Source organism: Lepidochelys kempii, chromosome 9, assembly GCF_965140265.1.
Source record: "Lepidochelys kempii isolate rLepKem1 chromosome 9, rLepKem1.hap2, whole genome shotgun sequence".
NCBI lineage: Eukaryota > Metazoa > Chordata > Testudines > Cheloniidae > Lepidochelys > Lepidochelys kempii.
The window spans coordinates 17,592,367-17,614,630 of NC_133264.1; the positions used below are offsets into that span (position 1 = coordinate 17,592,367).

Consider the following 22,264-nt stretch of genomic DNA (forward strand, 5'->3'; position numbering starts at 1 on the left):
CTCACAGGACAGGCTCTGAAGAGGAGAGTGTGTGTGTGGGGAGGGGGGGACAGACTCCCACCCCCTCCCTCGCCAGCACATAGTCGCACTTTTTTCCTGTGATCACCAGCAGAGAAGTGAAAGAAGTTTTTTTTTTTTTTTAACGGGATTCCCCCCCCCCGATAACTTTCTTTACACACACACACCCCGAGCAGCCGATCAGAGCAGGAGGGGCAGAGAGGGGAAGGTGATGGGGAGCGGGGAGGAATTTGCAAAAAAGAAAAAAAAATAATAAGAACAACAATAACAATGATCAATAATCATCATTAAAGCAAACTCCCCCCCCATGACACCTCCCCTTCCCCCCCGCAAAAAAAATCCAGCAACAGCAAACCAGCCCTTGAGAACTCCCGGCGAGGAGAGAGAAACTTCCCAACAAATGGTGGAAGAGAGGGGAGCTTCCAAGCAGCGACCCGAGCCGGCAGAAGGACACCAGCTACCCACCCACTCTGCAGACCGACGGCGAGTGTTTTTTGTTTTGTTTTACTTCCAGCCGCTTGAAGGACCTTCCCCCCTCCCCCTCCCTGTGCACGGAAGCGCTCAGGGTTTAGGAATCAGTGCCGTGGGAGAGAGAAGGTAAGAGGAGCGGGCGAGGAGAGCTGATCCTCGTCATAACAAACTCGCCGGACCCCCTGACACTTTCTCTGCGTGTCCGCTCTGCCTTGGCTTAGGAACTTGCTCCCTGGCCCCTGGGTGCCTTCCCTGCCCCTGCTCAGACTCGTGATTTCCTTGTTGCTCGCAGGGCGGCTACGACTCGCTCTCTCCCTGCAGCTTGCTGGTGTCTCTCTGGGGCGAGGGGGTGATGTGTGTGTGGAAGGGGTGGGGGTGTCTGGCTGGTTGTTTCCCTCTGTCCCAGGGATCCAGAAAGAGAAGGGATTGGCTTGCCAAACCCTAGATTCCTGGCAAAGCCGCCGAGGAGCTTCTGGATCTGCCTTCGGCAAAGTTCCTCCTCCTGGCTAGTCTAGACCCCTAAGCTGCGTGGCTCTGCCGAATTGTTACCCACACTTGCAGTAACCCTAACATCAGCTAAAAGGAAAACCAAGCGGGTTGGAAAGGGCAAGGCGTGTAAAAAAGAAAGAAAGAAAAGAAAATCCAATCAAGGCTCCTCGGGGCAATGGTCGCTTTTTGAAAAGGCAGAACTCCTGTGTGAGCAGCAAAGGGGGTGGCTGGGGGTGGGAAGTGACTCCTGCAATTTTCGTTTATTTAAAAGTCTCTGGTCCTGTCAGAGAACCCCCCCCCAAACTAAATAAAACCTTCGTTACCTCCTGGAGACGTCCCTCTAGAAACGAGTTAAGCAGTCACAGTCGTTTGGGAATGAAAGAAAAGTTAAAGCATGGCTGCAACGAGACGAAGACATTTAATTTTCCAGTGGAAATGCTCTCAGCCCTTCAAGAAGGGCATAACATCGGGACTGACCCTACGCACGATCTGCTGTATTAATGCTCCGTTGAGGGGAGCCGCTGAAATAATGTTCACAGTAAAACAAATTAAATGTAGACATTGGAATGCAGCTAAAAACTTGCCTTTTTTTCCGGACGTGTAAATGTAGTTGGTTCGGATTATTTCTTGGTTTTGAAATTAAAATATAATTGTTTAGATCGTTCTATGAAAGCGTGTGGAAGAGGGGAGGGAATATTGTTCTGTTAGTTTGGGGGGGAGGGTCTCCCGGTCTAGTCAATCGTTTCCTATTTTACCATGAACAGGGCCTGATCCTGCTTTCCCCAAGTACCCCAAGCTTCTGTTTGGACTCAGGGGAAGCGTGGGGGGGGAGCGGGGGGGTGCACAAGCCATGCAGGATCGGAGCCCCTATTGAAACACCATCCTAAACCTCCGTGGCAGACTTATTTTTAAACAAACGACAAGGAAGCGGAATTCGAAATGAACTTCGTCAGTATCGTGAAACTGAAATGAGATGATTTCTTCCTGTCTGACAATATCGAAGCCAGTGGCCGGGGTCAGCTGTGTGGTGTTTAAGTCTGGGGCAATTCACTTGAATATTTGAACCTAGTGATTTCGGGTCAAGTGTGTTACAATGAAATAATGTTTAAAACGAAGCGTCCTGACAAGACCGAAGAACTTACAAAAACTCCTGTGACTATTTTAGCCTGACAAATTGGCTTGGAGGAAAGAAGACAACTTTTTCTGCAGCACCGTCCTTACCAGAAAGTGTCTTCTTAGAGCATGCTTTCTGCTAGCACACGGGTTGCTGTTTAATTGCCTCCTGGTCAAAAGGCTTGTTCATAGTGTGTCTTGCCTTGTGTCCTCTAGTTTGTCCCCTTGAAGTTTGTGGTGAGTTAATGATCTGAATCTGCTTCTGGAGGATTACCTGAACTCTATGTTAAACTGCTCTAGGGCTAGGGAAATGAAACCTCAACTTCAGTTTTCACCTTCATAAGGGCATAGATAAAGCAGCTTTCCGCTGGGTTCATTTAAGTAATGAATCTGAGCTGTTGTGGGGTAGAGCTAGACTATATTGTTAGTCTTTGATAGAAAACTTCCTTAGGTTTTCATTAACTAAATGATATACAATACCAGAATTCCTTTCCATTCAACTTGAAGGCCAAAAGTGCTCTGGGTCTTGACTTGAATACAAATTATTTAAGTGCAGAAACAATCTCTCTCTCTCTCTCACTCCTTTCTAATACAAATAGGTTAATATACTTTTAGTACAGAATATGTCAAACAGGAGAACTTTCCAAATGTAATATTAGCTTTATGTATACCTTGGGCTATTGCTGAAAGCTTCGGCTAGGCCAGTCATAAAACCTGCAGATAAATGATGATATGCAGTCATATATAATGATTAGCAATTTGTCATAATATTAGAATATCACATCCTTTTTAACTTGTCCACAATCAATCTCATTAGATTTGTTTATTTTCTGCATAATTGGAACTATGTATTGGTATGTGTGGAATATTGTGCCATGTTTTGCATGAGTGTTTACATTGTTTTTCATTTATTTTCTTTAGTTTGGCATAGAGGGTTCTGTTATTAACCAAGTCCTGTAAATTGCTTCGATTAAGGGGTATGATTTAAGTGCTAAAGGGGGGAGGGGTTTGGGAAACATAATATTAAAACAAGATTAATAACTCTGAATCTAAACATCATTTAGTGGATGGAATTTATAACAAACATGAAAATGCTAAATGGGACCTAAAATAAATTCAATTGGAAACAAAGAAAAAAGAAAACACACACAACACCCAAGAGGACCACCACAGACACTATTCTTAATAATTTTTATGTATAATCGTAGACAAAAAATTTACCAAAATAGAATTTTAAATGATAAATATTCACTAATATAAAATGAGAAAGTCAGATGTTTGCTAAATGAATATATTTTCCATTAGCAATTATTAGACATCACCTTGATTACGGGTAAGCATTTTTCAGGACATGATTACAACAAATGTATTGTCCCTTTATTAATATGCACATGTTCTAACAATTATTTTAAAAGTCTCGCTTTTATTCATTCATAGAATTTGAATAAAACATGCTTAAGTGATTATCCATTTGTTTATTTGAAGACCCGTGATTTATCTTTTAATTAGTGTGGCCTGACACCAATAGAAAGATTTACCCTTTCATATTTTTCCTTCTAGATCTTGGATGAGTTTTGCAATGTGAAGTTCTGCATAGATGCCAGTCAACCAGATGTAGGGAACTGGCTCAAGTATATCAAATTTGCTGGATGCTACAATCAGCATAACCTTGTTGCATGTCAAATAAGCGATCAGGTATGTTGTGGGCGCTTTCCGGACTTGTTTGTAAAGAGCTTTATGGTATCAGTGGAAAAAAATAATAGCAAGCCACAGTATGTTTTATGACTTGTTCGTTGATTATGGTACCAGGTAAAACACGATTGTGAAATTCCGAATAGAGTCATTTTTACCAGCTACTGCAGATAAGAATTTCCTATTTTTTCACTTGAATGTCCTCTTTGTAAAATACATTGTTTTTATTTTACACCTGATATATAACATATGAAACCAGTATTTTTCATTTGTCATTAATGATATTTTCTAATTTATCATCCAGTTTAATTGGATGGCTAAACCAGTGCTTTAAGTTAATCAAAACATTCAATGTGAAATTAATGGAAAATGGAGGTGAAGATACAAGACCAAAACAACCTCCCTCCCCCAACCCAGAAAACCTCTGCAAATATATTTCATATATATATAACTATGGATATGAATATACATGTACAGGCATAGAATTATGCCTTCTCATACAATGAGATAGAGCTAATAATAGTTTTATTCTGAACTCATTTATATTTTTAGGTAATTTTTTCCCTTTTAGTTTATTGCAGGGTTAGAACATTGACTTTTTATTGGATTGAAATGTTAGTTTCCCTCTACCTACCCTAACCTTTAAAATAAGGTTAGGGTAGGTGGAGAGAAATTGTAGTGAAACAGTTTGCTTTGAAACACTCTGAGTACTTGTTGGGTTAATTTTTTAACATAAAGGTTTCTTTTAGCATGTGAATATCAAATAAATGCCATGATATGTTTTAATTGAATGAAGTTAGGTTAAGATTATTATGATTAATTGAAGAAAAGAAATTAATGCTTGAAGGGGTAGCAGGCAGTGAATTCTCTTTTTATATTTAAATGTTCATATCTGTAACACAGTATTTGATTCTTTAAATCACTGTGTTCCATTGTCACCAAATAATTAATCGAAACAAGTGGATTTTAAAGATTATCTTTAGTTGTTTTAATTGCCTTGACATTATTGAGAAAAAAAATCAAACAAGAGAAAAGCTTCAATTAGAAATCATTCTTTCCAATCAAATGCCAATATATAAAGTGAATGTCAGTCTCCCATTTGCAACATCATTACAGGATTAGGTATTTGTATCCTACCGAATAATTGATTAAAATTGACTTAAATAACTTTTTCAGAAACTGTGATCAAGTATCATTTTCATTTTGAACTTTTAATATTCAGCATTAAACGCATGCAGTGTAGGAGAAATCAACCTACTGTGAGATAACTTCATTTTTTACATAAACGCTGATTCAACAAAACAAGCAATAAAATTGGTAGATGAAAAACACATTCTCAAATTTACAATATGTTTTATACAGAAAAGAGTCAATTCTGTGAATGCAAAGCATTCATTTGATCATGTTGCAAAGCGGAAACTATGAAGCTGAGCTCAAATACCAATATTTTACATTTAATAAAAGTTGGAATAAATGGGTAAGTTTCGTAAAGGAATAATATGAATTGATAAAAGTGGCTTACTGTCTCCAGGTTGATATTTTTGTTCTGTAAATAAAATATGCATTGTACTGAAATATCAGAATCTTTTCCTTCACACACACGTACATGTTTTGATGGTTTTGAAATTGAAGTTGTAGAGCTTAGAAGTTTCTCTTTTTTAAGGCTTACGTTTCTGAGATTTGATGGTGGTATCTGTATTGATGCCACGGATTTCCTTCATTCATCGGAGACTTGTTATTTATTTTTGCACAGTATTGTGCTATTCATAATTCCATATTTTTTACAGAATATTGTTGCCAAGATTTGTAAATTAAAACCTGGTTGCCTTTCAAGTAGTGTGTTGTGTGAGATCTGCTGTCAGCAAGAGAAAATGGATTGCTGTTGCAATAGACACTGAAAATTTATGCACACAAAAAATTCTATATACGTGCTCTTGAATCTTAAACGGAATAGTTCTTCCAACTGTTAGCTCCTCCTTCTGCTTTACTCTGAACAAACCTGTGAAAGGTAAGGTAAAATAGAATAGGAGACCAAACTGTGAAATTGACATTACATGGCCAAATGTCTGCATATATAGAGGGCCAAATAAAAGTCAAGCTTATCATGTGTATGCATTTATGTGCACACTATATGTGGGGGTGTTTGTGTCAGTCTGTCTATATGGACCCCCCCACCACAACTTGGTTTAAGTCAGAGTTAAGGTTGAGAGTACACATCAGTAAGTTGTTGATAGATCGGTAATAGATGCTAGACAGTTAAGTCAGGAGGTCCCTGTCCTGCTTTGATATGAGAAAGCTGCATTGAGCTCATGGATGAAAGAGCTGACTCAAGAGGTTCTCCTGGTCTGGTGTTTCACTCTGTTTTCCATAAGAAATAAGACCTGCCAACTAGTGAATAAGAAATACTCATCCCATAATGAGCACTCTCATTGCATGAGAGACTATTCACTACTAAGGAAAGGACAGAGACACTTGATCAGCCGTAATTGTTAACCTCTAATTACTTCAACTCACCTGTAAAATTCACAGGCAAACATTGCACGCTATCTGAAATGGTAAAGGATATTTACCAGCACTCTGACCCTTAGTCTGAACACCCATTTATAGTGCTAAATATAAGCCTGATTGAAAGACAGGTATGAGTCCTAGACTGCTGGAAACAGAGTTTTCAAATAACTCTCTGAACTACCATAACATAGTCAAGGTGCTCAGCGGAACCTCCTTCATTCAACAAAAAGAGAAAGAAAAACACTTTTTTTTGTTTTCTATGTTAGGCTTTATGAAAGACATATCTCCCCCACCCCCATAGTCAAATCTGAGGTCAGGTTTCATCACTCTGGATCAACTTTACAAAATGTCTGGGCTCCTTCGTATATCTGTATAAATGAGCTTTGCTGAGACGAACAGCTTGATAATAGTGGGATGCAGTCAAAACATGTATGCTGGATGCAACTCATATTTCATTTGATTGGGGATGGAGTAGGATTTAAAGGCTGTATGTATGGGTATTTTTTTTTTTTTGTTTCAAATAGAGCAGATATAGGATTTCTCTGTTCTGTCCTCCTATTATCTCTGGTCCTGTCTAATCAGTCCTAAAAGAAGGTAATTCAAGAAGTACATGAATAATAAATTCCACAAATAGTGCACTTTCATTTTTTTCTTTTCCCCAAAGAGCCTACAGTATTTATAGGACTGCAAGGAGGCTTGCCACCATTATTTCACTGGAATTATATTTCAACTTAAAATCAATTCAGTTTTAATACTAGCTTTTGCTATCTTGTAAGACTCTAGTTTATTATTGCTAGATCTCTGTATTTATTAGCATGATTTTTTTAAAAAATGACTGTAGGAGGAATAGAATTGTTAGACTTTCTGACAATACTAGCATCCCAGCAAAACTGTAATTTTTAAGTACAGATTTTGAAGGAAATCCCATTGAAAACAGAGTAGTAACTATAGTAAAGTATTTTTAAGGGGACTATAGTATATTCCAAATGCACTAGCAAACTGATATCAGTCAGCTTCCAATTATAAAATACAATATTTTTTGAAAGTCCAGTCAGTGGTATTTATACTTAAAGCTCTTGAGTATTGTTTTTTAACTTACTTACTACTTATAGGCCTCCAACAGTGGCATAGCCATATACAGAATGCTGGAGGGCTGTGCTTAGGTTTTTCTCAAAGACACAATTATTGGAGATTCATTTTGTTTTAGCTATCGAAAATTCCAGATATCTCAAGATTAGTTTGCTGAGGATTTTTCTAGTTGAAATCAAATTTTATTATGCTCAGTTATATCTGCTGGATGGAAAAGCTAGCAGTATCTCCGTCTTAACAACTATCAAAGTATACAAGGCCAATGTCCTAAGTGAATTGCTGTACGTTTTACCAGATCTGATCACATCTTAGAGTTTTACAGACTTTTTATATCTGCAGACACAGCCTTGTGTTTCAGATATTACTGCCTCTGTCACTACTCCATTCAGCTAAGTGGGAGAATAACACAACTGTGGCCATAAGCATCTCTGCACTTCTCAAACAATTTTACTCATATATGCACCTGCAATGGTTGTGTATTTCAAAAATGAATTTTGTGGATCCTGCTTGATGATACAATGAAGTTAAGCTTGTGCCTGTTGGCAGTCAGGCAGGCTTATTTATACTACATTTATTGAGGGCTCGATTCTGCCGTGCTTCCTCATGGTCAGTAGTTCCTTACTCAGCATATAAGACCGGGGACAATTCCCATTACAGTCAGTGGCAGTCTTTCCATAGACCCACTGAAATGAATGGGATAGCTGCTATTTGTTATGATGGCAATATCTGGTTGTCAAGTTGTTTTACTTTCCAGCCTACACCAAGTTTGCTTCTTCACTTATTGCAATTAGAGTTAATGCTGGGTGTTAAACTCCAGCCTTACATTTTACATATATCTATATTATCTGCGACATAATACACTGTAATCTTTTCACTCAGCACACTGTCCTTTCCTGAAGTGACCTAAAATTGGAAGGAAATTTTCAGAAATGTAAAGTCATTATTAATCTTGCCATTTGCAACAAGTCATACTATTGAGATAACCTTGATAACTAATATTTAGTAAACTCAAGAAGACAAGTTTTTTCTGAGCAAATGCCGATGATAGATTATCTAATCTTCGTATGCTTCCAAGAAATAATATGGAAGATTATAACTGCCCACAGAGAGAATACCAGGCTGAAATTCACCAAGTGGATTCTGCCAATTCTTTTGTGGTTTATAAACGGAAGCAGGGCATTAGTAGAGAATTCTGCCATGTTGTCACTTGAGATATGTATTGTTCTACTTTGTGATTTACCTTATGAAGCATTAGTGCTTCTGGAAATGGCTTGCTGATATTGGTGGACACACTCACTCCTTCTCTGAAATTGTATCAGGAACTTGGTTTTGTTTGGGCCAACATACAGGTACAATAACAAACCCCCACATTTGATCTAATTGACAGCATTGTCACCGGTCTTTGCAGAGAGGCCAAGGATTTTGAATGGGCACAGAGGCATTGAAAAAGTCTCCCATCCCCAGGGGTGGTCCTTCCATGTCAGGGTTGAGGCACATTGACTGGCTCGCTGTGGGGGGGAATTGCATTGCCACTGTGTCTATGCTATGGGAGGCTGTGGTGGTCCAGTCACTTGGACTATGGACCTTTTGTGAGCACTGGAATTCACAATGGAAAAATAAAGTGCAGCTGGGTGTGATTTGGACAATGATGGTTAGACACATGCTTGTTATAGTGAGCTGATTACACAGCACAGGGATAGGCTGTGCCATTTAGGCACCACCACTGGAAGGGACATTGGGAAGCTGCACCACCTGGGGGAAGCACCAGGAGCCGCTCTGTCTCTGAGAGGCAGAAGTCCTGTCTGAGCGCCCCAACTATATTAAGAGGATGCTATTACAACCCTCCATGGTGGTGCTATATATTCCTGCTGCTGTTCTGGTCCTCCTTTGTGAGCTGGTGTGGAGGTGATGGTAGTGGGGGGATAGCTCCACCATCTCCACCTCCCTTGGGATACCGCAGACCTTCAGGAGAGAAGGCAGGGAACAGTCTCCATGAGTAAAGGGTCTGACCATTATATAAGCTGCAAAAGGGTGTGTGTGAGACATATTCATCTCCCCACTTCCTAGCTTTGCACCTTTGTAAAGGACAGGCAGGGTCAATCTTTGAGTTTTCTATGGATTTTTGCTAAACTTCTCTAAGTGCCTAATTCAAAGCCCATTGAGGTCAACAGAAAGACTCCTATATGCTGTACCCATGCAAAACACTGATTTACTTCAACTGCTCATTTGCCTGAGTATGGCAAGATGGATCTGGCTCATATTTCAGAATGCAGTTGTCCAACTGTGCAAGTTGTTCATCCTAAGATCTAAAATTGCATTTTAGTAATTTGGACTATTTGCACATTTAATTATAATCTGTGGCAGAAGTATGTATTAGTTTTCACTTCACATTTTCTGATGCGCTTAAATCCATATTTTGTTGGAGTCTTTTTGATGTAAAAGTTGTTATTAGTTTTGGCCATTTAATTTGTTTTGCTTTTTGGGTAAGTTCTACTTTTATTCAGAAATAACACTTTACTATTCTAAGATCAATGCCAATTGGCAGGGCTCAAGAATGTATGCACTTGCTTGCCTAACCTGATTTAAGGGTGTAGTCCCATACTGATGCACAACTTCTTTCCATGTATATACCCCTTTGCTTTCAGGACTCTAGCCTTGTGACACTAGCAAAAAAAGATTGCACTTAGAGGGTTTGATCCTGTCATTGTTTCACACACACAACTCCAAGTGAAGTCAGTGGGAATAAGGACATCATGCATGGAGCATGACCGCAGGATCAGTGTCTAACTCTTTTGCTAATTAGTGTGTGTCCAACAATCTCAGCTCAGATAATTTTTCACGCCTTGTGATCATTTTATGAAGTGATACTAACACCCACTGAACATTTTGTCCTGAGTGATAAAAATGCACATAGACATACATAGCGAGGGAGCCGTTTTTAAACATAATTTAAAGTGAAAGATGGCTATTTTAAAGAGCTATATTGCTTTGAGAAAGTGAAAGCTATCCTTTCATCTGCATCATAGGCAGGGCTGTCCTGCCACTGTGCTGATCAAATGCATGAAGCCATGACTGCCAAAATAAAACCACGGCCTTTTACCTAAAAGTTATTGCATTTGAATTTTCGTCTTGTAGGTACTCACACTTGCAGTGCAAGTTTTCCCGTTGTTCTATCAACTAGGAGCATAATGCACATCATGTAGTGTAGTATTTCCATTCCAAAACAATAACACAGGGTTCTGTGCAGAGGGCTAATGGACCTTATAAGACTTTTATTATGACTACCAATGTGCTTAACATTTTTCATATTCTGTTCCTTTTCACCATCTTTTTCATAGTCAGCTTCTACTACAGCTGAAGTTAATTCAATCCATTTGCCAGTGGGGTACAGGACATGTAAATAGTGAAGTCCTTCCTCCTAGAGCTATAAGTAAGTTAAAAACAATAATAATGTAGTTTAAGTAGCGCAGACTACCTGCTTCCAAATCTGAATAGCATCTGTTATCTGTGCCAAAATCTGAATTTCCTAGCATTGGGACACATACAGTGTTTTCCAAAGCTGTTGCATGTACAAGAATAAAAGGTTTAGTCAGATGCAACAGAATATAACTTCTCTTCAGCAGCGAGGGCAACAGATGTGTTCATATCAACTGTTGACTTTGTTCAGATATGTAAACTAAGTGTCCCTTTCCCCCTTCCCCTCCCAAACTGCTATCGTTCTATTAAACCTTTCCTAGGTGGCTGAATGGCAAATTGAATGATGTGATAGTAAATAAAGAATTCAAACAAAGTGGTATAGATTTCACTGGAGTAAGCAGAGATCAACAGTGAACTTCAAAGTGAGCAGGCGGTAGTGCCTGAAATAGTCGTCTCTCTACAGCTTTCACAGGGAGTGCATTTTCTCTATTATTTCAATTATTACAACTTCCTGAATAGGTTGAAGGTCATTCATAATTCACGCTTCTGTCATCTTTACACATGCCAAATGCAGTCTATTAAGCATAAATAAAATTACGAGTGCCTGACCGGGAAAAGTAAACTGGGATTCATAACAATGAGGCCTTATTCATCCCTTTGAAAGTAAATTGTGTATGTTCATTGTTTTGTTTTATTTCCCTTTTTATCACTGCAGTTTGGTCCCCTTCCTTCCCCCACCTTGCATCAGTAGCATAAACATACTACCTTAAATCACTACGGACAAAAAATTGAATCAATCAAACCCTCTGATTCAAACATCCCAAACGTTGTGGGGTCTTTGAAATCCAAACCCATATCTGGTTCAGAATTTTGCCCCTCTCTATATAATGGGCTGAACCAAAACCCCATAACCAAGACTACTAATCTTGGGGCGTTTGAAATCTGGATCTGGACTTTGCAGTTGGGCCTATTTCTATGACATATAAGCACTGATCCTGCAATTTACAAGGCATGTTGCTTTGGCTGTGCATTGTAAATTGCAGAACTGGTGCAGTAGTTAGATAGCAAAGTGGCTTTGATGAACACAAGGGATGAAATCTTGGCCCCATTAAAGTCAAAACTCCCATTGACTTTGGTGATTTCATCCAAAAGATCTTTGTAGTACAAAAATCCATATACTCTACACTACCATTTCCAATTGCAAGTAATAACATTATGAATATAGTCGTCTATTGGTTTAAAGAGCAGGGAGAACCAGTATGAAACAGATATGGTCTGAAAGTAATTTATGACCTGTCAGCTTTCCTTGCAGAGGGTTTCCTGACTCTTCAGACCCTCTGTCATAGCCGATCTTATGTTGGTTTAAAAGAACACAAGCCAACATATTCCGTTTGTACAGGGCATTGAAAATTTCCCACTGTTTCTCAGACAGGACAATTACAATTGGTTTTGGGTGGAGAAAATGAAAAAAAACCTAATAAAACACATTTACATGAAATATTAGGAATGTCTATTAAAACCAGATTACATTTACCAGCACTATAATATTTTCAGCGTTCAATATATGCTATTTTAAATCCCATTAGGATGCAATTTGGCATATAAATTGTTAGACCAGGTGGAATTTTGTTTTGCATGTGCAGAAAGAAAAATAAATACATTAAATAAATAGCTAAGCAGTTTTCATTTTCAGAGCTTCAAAAATGTAATTTGGATCCATTTGGGAGGCTTTTTTTTTTTTTTTTACATAAGATCAAAACATAACTTAATCTACAAAATATAATTTTGCTGGCATTTTCCTACATCTCTTCTCTTCGTGCAACTCAAACTGAAGTCAGTGGGAGTTCTGGGAGCAGAGAGGCTGGACAGATCATTTCTTGGAGGAGACTAATCTCTGCTGGTATTCCAGTTTATTTTCAAAATGCCAGCTCAGTCAGGCTAGACAATTAGCTACAGAACACACACATTAATTAGTTCAACATGTGTACCATGTTTGCAATAAAGGAAATGCATCATACCAAGGGTTGTTACAAGGAAAGCTGATGCATCATAATACATTTCAGTGCAAACAAGGCTCCATTTCAAATGCATATGAGCACCATGTGTCCTGGGTTTGCAACAAAGAGGGAAAAGGTCTGCTGAAATATCTTCTATGGTATGGCAAGAACCAAGTGGAGGAAATATTAGGCAACACTGCATTACGGCCTTTGTTCATACCTTGGTATTGATGCACTATTGAGCTCAAAAGTGTGGCTAATTTTACATACTATAATACAGAATCAAAAAACACCAGAGTGGACCAAGAGTATCAATTTGGGGCAGAGTGGGTCACCTCAGAGAGAGCTCTGGCAGGGATTGTGCTTCAGTGGTGCTCTCTCCCCAAGCTCTTCCCTGTGCCAAGGGACTGCCTCCCTTGGGGTCCAGCTGTGCAAGTCAGTGCAATGGGCAAAGTCATGATCCTTCCTCCTCTCTGCTCTTTTAAAGTAGGGTGCACGGACTGTCTTCTGTGAGAGTTGCATCAGGTCCAGAAAGGAGAAGTCCTTGGGCTCTTCTGAGCTCAGAAGCTTCTACTGACTCTAACCCTTGCATGGGGAGTACTGTGGGAACAGAAGATTCCTCACTCTCTCAACCATCCTGCACACCTTGTCTAGGACTAGGGGCAATGTGGCTCAGTGTATGTGTGATGTCACACATTCTGAAAGCCTCTGTGCGTGTGTGTGTGCAAACCTGCAGAATCTTGACAAACTTCATTTGATAAAAGCTTAGCAAATGTTGAAATAACAGGTTCTTGTTGACATCCATAATGTGGCCAGTCTTCAAACCATTATACAGTGCATTAGCCACACAATTTATGATTCCGCCATGTCAAACATTTATCCCACTCCACGCGCAATCCTGCACTCTTCCCATGCATGGAACTATCTTTGGAGGCAAAGGAAGTTGCATGAAGAAGGACCACAGGAGTGCCTTTGTGTATTTCCAAGACTGAATGTCATGCGTCCACCCCTTGGTCAGTCAGCAGCTTAGGCTTGTCTGAGGCTCATCAGTCTATATATAACTTAATATTACCTTTCAAGTGCATGGAGACCATTATACTTCTGCAAAAAAGACTCAGATTTAAATACATCTGTCTTAATAAATGGAAAAACAAATGTTGCTTAAAGCAAATATTCTGTGGATGCATGTGGACATCAGATTTATTTGCAGAAGTTAAAAGCTGGCTTCACTTAAATGGGTTTCAGTCTTTGATCAAATGAGTTTGGTTGCCCAGACCAAGTCCCTGGTGCACCAAAGTCCACATCACAAATCCCCTGCATCATTTGTCACAATTGGCAGTATCTTCTCAAGAGAAGACTATAATAACAGATCTTGTGGCTCAAACTTGAGGTGCATCAGCATAGCTGTGGGGGGAGGCAAGCTCAGAACCTCCCTTTCCTCTGGCACTGCTCTCTGCTGGACGTTCACATTCTCATGAACAATAAATATTTGCTTAAAATTGAGAATGAACTCAGTGAAGTTAAAAATCACTCGGTCTCAGAGTCACTGTACCATTCATGAGTTGCGATGTCACCTTTTTAAACTCCATCAAATAAATCCAGTATTGCTACTGTAGTCACATATTTTCTCTCTTTTAATATATATGCACATGAAACTTCACAGATGTTAATTAGGCTCCTTAAGGACAGTTGCAATATTAATTTATGTATATCCTACAAAAGGGTACTTTTAAAATCTTTGTCACCCTATCATTTTGAATGTTCCACTTTGATTTCATGTGCTTGTTTAAATTAGGCAATAATAAGATTAAAACTGATAGTATTAGCAGAGCAAGACAAGGGTCCTGATTCTGATCTGGTTTTACACCAATATAGCCGGAAGGACTTCATAGAGGTCCTTGTGGATTTACACAAGTATAAATCAAAACAGAATCAAGCCCAATGAGACTGTGATATCATAGTACTTCCTTAAAATCCTTTGCCATATGTGTGAAGGCTGCATTCCCTATTGCAAGGTTTCACTGCAGTTCCAATATGTCACAATTCAAATGTCAACATGCTGTTGGAAAGGAAGCTAATAAGTTAAACCTTTGAGAGTTGCCAGCAAAGGAGGTGATTCAAATTGTTGAGAGAAGTCCATTGTTTTCTAAAGGGAAATAGAATTCCAGAATGAAACATGTGACTTATAAGCATTTATCTAAAAGATAAAAAAAGACCAAGAAAATCCAAATGACGGTTTGACCAGGACAGCTCCTAGTGTAAAAGAAAAGGGAGTTGTAATCTTGACAGAATGGGAGGGGAAGTTGCGTACAAACTCCTACTCATGGCTTTTATTGGGAAAGCACACAGCAAACAGTAGGCTGCAGCATATGTACATTGTGACTGATGCGTTTTCCTCAGAATTTCTTGTGTGAAATGATCTCAGCCTGTCTTGTGAAAATGCTGGTGCTTACTTCAGTATAACTGCACTGCTTGCATACTTCAGGTGGCTGACCTGCTGTTCTCAAAACAAGCCACAGAATGTCTTAAAACAAAAAAGAAATCAGAGGAAGCTCCTCATTAAGTTATTTTTAGATATTTAGTGCATATTTGTGGTTGAGGCCCCTTATAAAAAAATAAACAATTGGGTTTTAGGGCCACCTACTGGAGAAAAATGATAACGGCACATGGGTTAATCTTGTATTTTTGTGCAATAATTAAGATATGTCTGCAAGGAAAAAATAGATGTAAGATGGTTCTTTGCAAACAAATGTTTTTAAATGGTTTCTAACAGTTGCCTTCCTCTTGACTCAATAAAATTAGTATTGAGAGTCAGTAGTTTTAGAGAAAATGCTGATCCAGCATCTATGAGCCTAGCAAAATATTATTTTCAAGTGTTTGCATTCAACAAGTTTACTAAAATTTGCCGATGTTAATTGAGTTGCCTCTAGACTATGCCTAATGGATCTTTGTTTCCTGTTCTGCACCTTTCCTTCTGAAACAACGGGGGAAAGATAGACTTTGTTCCCTTCTCATGAAGTCATAATTACTCAATTCCTTGAAAATCTCCCAATCACAACTATGAGTTTTCTCCAGGATACATGCTGGCCAAAAAAGTATGCGGCCCTATTTACCCCAGTGCATTGCACTGGTTCTCCTCTTCATTCTTTCCTGATAACTACTTGAAAACCCAAATGCCAGACTCTGTAAGGTTTTCCTCCAGCTGTGACATCCAGCTTCTTGACAGACTCCATAGGCAGTAGGTTTATCACCAGCTGTGTATGCTGTTTGGCTGCTGATGGGCTCCTTGGGCCATTTTCTCATTGTAGGCAAATTTCCCCTTTGATTCACGTTTGAAGTTAAGGGATAATCAGCAGCACTGTTCTGTACAAACCTCTCATAACATGTCATTGCAGAACCTTTTTCCCCTGATGAGCACATTTTAATCCAGCTTGTTCTCTCTCCCTTGCTTTTAAGTGGCGCAACGCCACTGACTTCAGTGGGGTTACTCCTAATTTACACCAGCGTAATCAAGAAGAGAATCAGACCGTCTGTGTGTAAATCTGGAAAGGCTTATTTAGGGTACATTCCTATCTTATTGGCAGAGCAGCAGGGAACTTGTTTTATTGATGATTTGTGAATAGGAGCCCTTTTTGTGAATTTTGAGCCCTCCACTCATCATCAGCTCATTTCTTGGCATAGTTCATTGAACAGCAAAATCTTTTTTCCATAGGACCCAAAGAGCAAAAGGTATGGGGCCAGATTCTCTGCTAATATAAATTGGCGTCGCTCCATTGACTTCAGTGGAGCTCCACCCACTTAAATAAGCGGAGGATCTGGCGCCATATTTAAACCTTGCTCCGCCCACAAGCATTACTCTGTACACATTTACCTCTTATGAGATTCACTATGATTCTGTTTTTCAGATATTCTACAGAGTTGTCGCAAACATTGACCCAGGAGAGGAGCTGTTACTATTCATGAAGAGTGAAGATTATTCACATGAAACAATGGCTCCAGATATTCATGGTTAGCAACTTTTTACTCCAGCCTATCTAGTTTGATACAAAATGTCATTAAAATGAAAAGTTGGGCAAATGTCTTGCTGGTGGAACCTGCCTGAAATCAATGGGATTGCAGCAGTGTAGCTAAGAAGGAATCTATCTATCTATCTATCTATCTATCTATCTATCTATCTATCTATCTATCTATCTATCTATCTATCTATCTATCTATTTCTCTGTAAACCCTGGCAGTAAATACATTAATAGTGCCCAATTATTAAATATGACTGAAACTGCTAACTCGGCAACAAGTTTTACTGTTGTCTGTGACACTGATAATATCCCCATTGCTGATGTGACTTAATTGTTAACCTTTCTAACTTTCAATGTTTTTCAAGATTAGAAATGAAATGTCCCTAAAATAAATAATGAAAGATTGCCTGGGAGTGAGCTGAAATCTCTTTTGGGGGATTTTCTGCCATTCATAAACTACAGAAGTGCATGATGCCGCTTATGTGAACTGTAGCCTGAGACTCACTCCGGCACCCTGTCTGCAAGTTTCTTTAAAATGTGTTTGTGCTCTGAAAAGTAAATGAAAAAATGGCATTGTGAGGTTTTGTGCTTACTGTCTCTCAATCATTCCAGATCAGACTTGCTCCATTCACAAGCAAAGAGCTATTTTTTACCTGCCAACCCTGCAGACTCTTTCCAGGATTTTTTTCTGCCTCCTGCACTAGTAGTAATAAAGATTCCACTGTCCACATTTTTCTTGGAGTTGTATCTCTACAACCTAACTTTCTACTTTCTACCTCTACCCTGATCTATTACACTGACCATGCCCAACCTCATTGTCTGCGGTGGGGTTGGACAGGTGTAACTGAGTGTACAATTAGGCTTTGCAATTGGAATTGAGTAAAGAATGCGTAAGTAGTTCTTCATATCCTACAAATTATATAGACTCCAAGAGACGTTCAATGTATTTATAAAGGAATGCCCTGTTGTCTGCAGTGCAAAGGCCTGCATTTATATCACTACTGTGGGGCTGCGTGTAGGGTCTCATCCAATACCCAGCTGTGTGTAGGGGGTGAGGGTTGTGCTAGAATGTACTGGGGGGAAGTGGAGCACCAGCCATTGCCTGAACATTCAGAAATCATACATAGGGGCTTCCTCAGGTTTCCACACTGGCTTAATTTACCCCTTCCCTGCACCCGTGGATATAAAGAGCAGGATTTTTGCCCCTTTCCTCTCCTCTGCAGTTTTTTTAAAAAAAATTGAGGTGATAAATAGTAACTTTGTCAAGCCATTGCTGAAAATGTCATCCTTTTAAAGTGCAGTGTTCTCCATGACTATTCTATGTAGTTAGAGTAATTAATGCATCATTGTAAAATGCTCTGCAGCCACACACAGATAGACACATTCTCAATCTTTTGTTTTACTAATTTGGCTAATTTTTAAACTAATTTAATATATAACTGGCCTCACTGGGAGTTTTGTCTGAGTAAGGACTACATAATCAGGTTCTTATAGTGGTAGTTTCTTTGGGTAGGTTTCCCACCTTGACCCCCTTTTTTGTTAAGTACTTAAACACATGCCTAACTTTACGCATGTGACTACACAAATAGACTATTCATACTTAAAGCTATATATGTGCTTAAGTGCCTTTCTGAATCAGAGCCCACATACCTTTTACAGCTGCAATACTGATAGGATAGAAATAAAACTAGGACATGTGACTTGATACAAAGACAGTCAATGTACAATTTAACAGATGGAAAAAAATCTGCATTAGAGGATCTGGCATTCCTAGTTGATATTTTAGAATCTCACTCAGTTAATAAGAATATCAAGTAGTATTAGATTTTGTTTGTGAAATAACTCCACACTCATCATACTAGTTCATTTTTATGGTGGCCTTTGATAAGAAATATATAGGGATTGGCCCTGCTCTCATTAAAATCAATGGCACAGCCTAGTGACTTAAACTGGACAGGACTGGATGCTTATTCAGAGCATGGTGTCACGGAGTCACCGGGCGATACTCTGGATCTACTGCATATGAAGCCAGCCAGGACTCTGGGGGAGCATGTCTTCTCTCTCTGAGCATACTGTCACCAGGGCAAGAAGCTTACACAGCTTCAACCTTCCTGGATCTGATCTCGGAGCATTCAGCAACCCCTTCCACAACGTGCACTTCCCACAGTGAGTCCACCCAGGTGGGGCTCCTGTGGAAGCCAGAGGGCCCTGCACCATAACTTCACAGTGAGATGTGACTCTCAGCCAGCCAGTAAAACACAAGGTTTATTATTCGACAGGAACACAGTGTAGAACAGAACTTGTTAGCACAGAAATCAGTGACTTTCAGCCAAGTCCATCTTGCGGAATCCTGGGCCAGATGCCCTAGACTCCCCCTTTTCCAGTCCCCCCCAAGCAGACTGCCAGCTTCCAGTGACCTGACCTCAGACATCCCTGTTGCTCCTCCTCCTCGTCTTTGTCTTGCTTCCCTGGCAAAGAGTCACCTGGTCGCATCCCACTCCTGGGTCTCAGGTTACAAAGGGCAACGGTCATAGCATATAGGCAGACAGCTGGAGCAGCCTCACCTGCTCCAGAGGTCTCAGCCAAAGTCACACCCCCCTATTCCCACCACTGAGGTATTGATGCAGCACACAGGGAAACTGAGGGACATGCAGTATTCATGCAAAACAGTAAAACTCACATAGGCTCAACAGTCAGACTCACATATAACATAACAAGGGAAAATCCCCACTTTGTCACACATGGGTAGGAGAGGAAATGTCAAAGTGTCTTTAAAACCTTCAAAAAATCCTATAGGGCATTTTAATACAAATGTTTGTGCCTGAATCAGTTTAGACCTCACTCCAAAATGTCAGGGTTGCCCACTTCTATCTGTCCATCCACTGAGCTCCCGTCACCACAGTATTTGAGGATAATGATTTGTGTCTTGTGTTAATCTTAGGATCCTCTATCAGAAATAGCCAAGGTGGGTAATGGATTATACTGCACTGATTTAAAAAAAACCTGGAGAAATGAAAAATCCTTTCTCCTAGTTTCTTCTCAGATTCTTCCTTGTTCTCTGAATGGCCACAGGTTTTATTGCAAAGCAGCGGGACAGCTGATGAAATGGTAGTTTAAAATATGTCTGAAGACCATTGTTGAAGAACTTGTCTCACTGCACCTTTTCTCCTACAACACATAACCAATTAATTTGCCTTCCAGAGGAGCGCCAGTATCGTTGTGAGGATTGTGACCAGCTATTTGAGTCCAAGATGGAACTAGTAGACCATCAGAAATTCCCATGCAGCACACCTCACTCAGCATTTTCTATGGTGGAGGAGGACTTTCAACAAAAGCTTGACAATGAAAATGACCTCCGGAACATGCATGACATTCAAGAATGTAAAGAGTGTGATCAAGTGTTTCCAGATTTACAAAGGTAGGAAGAGCCACTTAAAATCAGACCCACTAAAATCATAGGTCCAATTCTGTATTGGTTTCAGTAGGAATGCAGAAGGTGTAAGTTAGTGCAGAATTTGACCCCATCTTCTAAAACAGAATACATATGACAGCAGAATCAGATTGGTTTAGGACACACTGATCAGACCATTCTTTATTTAACCTTACAGTTATTATGTGTAGGTTGCACACTAAGGCCTGATTTTGAAGCCCTTATTTGTGAATGAACTGGACCCTAAATGGGCCGGCTCCACAGCTGATATAAATCAGCATAGCACCACTGAAATCAGTAGAACTGCAATGATTTACACCAGCTAGGACCTGATCTAATTCTTCTTCTTGTCCTAGTCAGAAATAATTCGGTACACTTCTGCATAGTGTTCATAGTTTGACAACAGTTTTTTCTGCCCAAACTAGCAGTGATAGGCCAATTAAAACATGACAAAACTAGCCACCGTAAGTCTGCTATATCTTAAAATATGTTATATAGAACAAATCACCATATAGCAGCACAAAGCTGCATATGATCACAGGGACCCATGAAAAACACATCAGTTTCCCCTTTTTCTGGAAAAAAATGTTACAGGAAAGTATCCTGGTTCCATTGAAAACAATGACAAAAACAATGGCTTTGACTTTGGCTTCAGTGGGGGGAGGATCAGGCCCAAAGTACCTAGTTACAACATGTGTATTCTCATTTTCATCTAATCTGATTCCAAAAGCAGTAACATTAAAGTACAGTGAAAACTAACAAACACTAGTGATGATTCATTGCCACTGAGTGAGAGCAGCATTTTTACGCTGCACTTTGGGCTCAGTTCTGTAAAGTGCTGAGCACCCTCAACTCCCTAAGAAGTTATGAGTGTGGCAGGCACTCAGCACCTTGCAGGATCAGGCCCCTTCTCAGCCATAAGTATAATACATATATATAAATCCGTATACAAATATTTAGTACACATTTGCTATGGTGGAACTCATTTGTACATTTCCCATCCCGGCAGGTTTCTGCAGATACTTATAATGTATTGCAGTGCAGAATACGTTGAGATGTTGCAAATTATTGCGAGGCATTGAGTGGGCACAATAACCCTTGCAATAACTTCCTCACACATGCACATCTGTGTGTTTGTGCTGGGTCTCTTGATATTTGACGCTTACCTGCTGCAGGGGAAAGTTGGCCCCAGCTACTGACATTTAATAGTAAAAGTCAGGGATCTGAATAACAAAGTAATCCCCAGATCCCCAGCTGGGGTAAATCAGTAGTGCTCCATGGAAATTAGTGGACCTATGCCAATTCTTTCTCCCTCCGTTATGCCAGCACACCATTTTGAATGTTCCTATTCAGTGTCTCTTGGTTTAATCCCCCCACCCCCAGGATACGTTATATAGTCCTTTTGGTTTATTATATATATAGAATGCCCTTCTCTATTTTTCTGCCTTGAATAGTCTTTGTCATGTACTAGCCTTTCAATAATTTAAGTAGTTCTGGGACTGACTGCATTGGCTCTCATTTTTCACTGTTTCTCTCACCACAGCACATCTATTTATGATGACTCCGTCTTTATTTTCTGTCCTATGTCTTGAATCTTTAATATTTTAAGATAAATTTACATTTGTTCAGTGACTCCCCTACATTAGATATTGTCTTCAAATGTAGAAAAGAACTATTAACACTTTGAAATATTACACTCCAGACTCTGCTCACAGTTACACTTTGGCAACCTTTTTTATTTTTACCCAGCTAACTCAGTCACTTTGAATCAGTCACATGCTGGGCCAACTTTTGTTCAGTATTATCCAATGAATGAGGCATTCTGCATGCACAGGTGCACCCAGCATATAGGATTGGTGGCCAGTAAAGGGTGCAGCATTTGGCCAAAACTCTTGCAGAAATATAATAAGAGGAAGCCACAGCCATTTCTGACATAATGAAAGAGAAGTCTGGTAGAGTTAAATGTAACTGGCATCCACAGGGCAAAAAGCATTTTGATGACCGATGGCTGAGCGTGAAAATCA

General features: G+C 39.6%; 1 protein-coding gene across 9 annotated transcripts in view; it reads left to right on the forward strand.

Annotated features, from left to right (window-relative positions):
• MECOM (MDS1 and EVI1 complex locus) overlaps window positions 1-22,264 on the forward strand; it is a 460,574-nt gene that overhangs the window by 396,916 nt on the left and 41,394 nt on the right. For 5 of the 9 annotated variants that reach the window (XM_073359440.1, XM_073359443.1, XM_073359442.1 and 2 more), the window contains exons 3-5: window positions 3,652-3,786; window positions 16,700-16,802; window positions 20,012-20,228. In XM_073359440.1, coding sequence (XP_073215541.1) covers window positions 3,652-3,786; window positions 16,700-16,802; window positions 20,012-20,228 — 455 coding nt within the window. Of the gene's footprint in view, window positions 1-325; window positions 616-1,080; window positions 1,186-1,880; window positions 2,329-3,651; window positions 3,787-16,699; window positions 16,803-20,011; window positions 20,229-22,264 lie in introns of those variants that run through there. The other 4 variants (XM_073359447.1, XM_073359445.1, XM_073359448.1 and 1 more) reach the window with 4 other exon arrangements.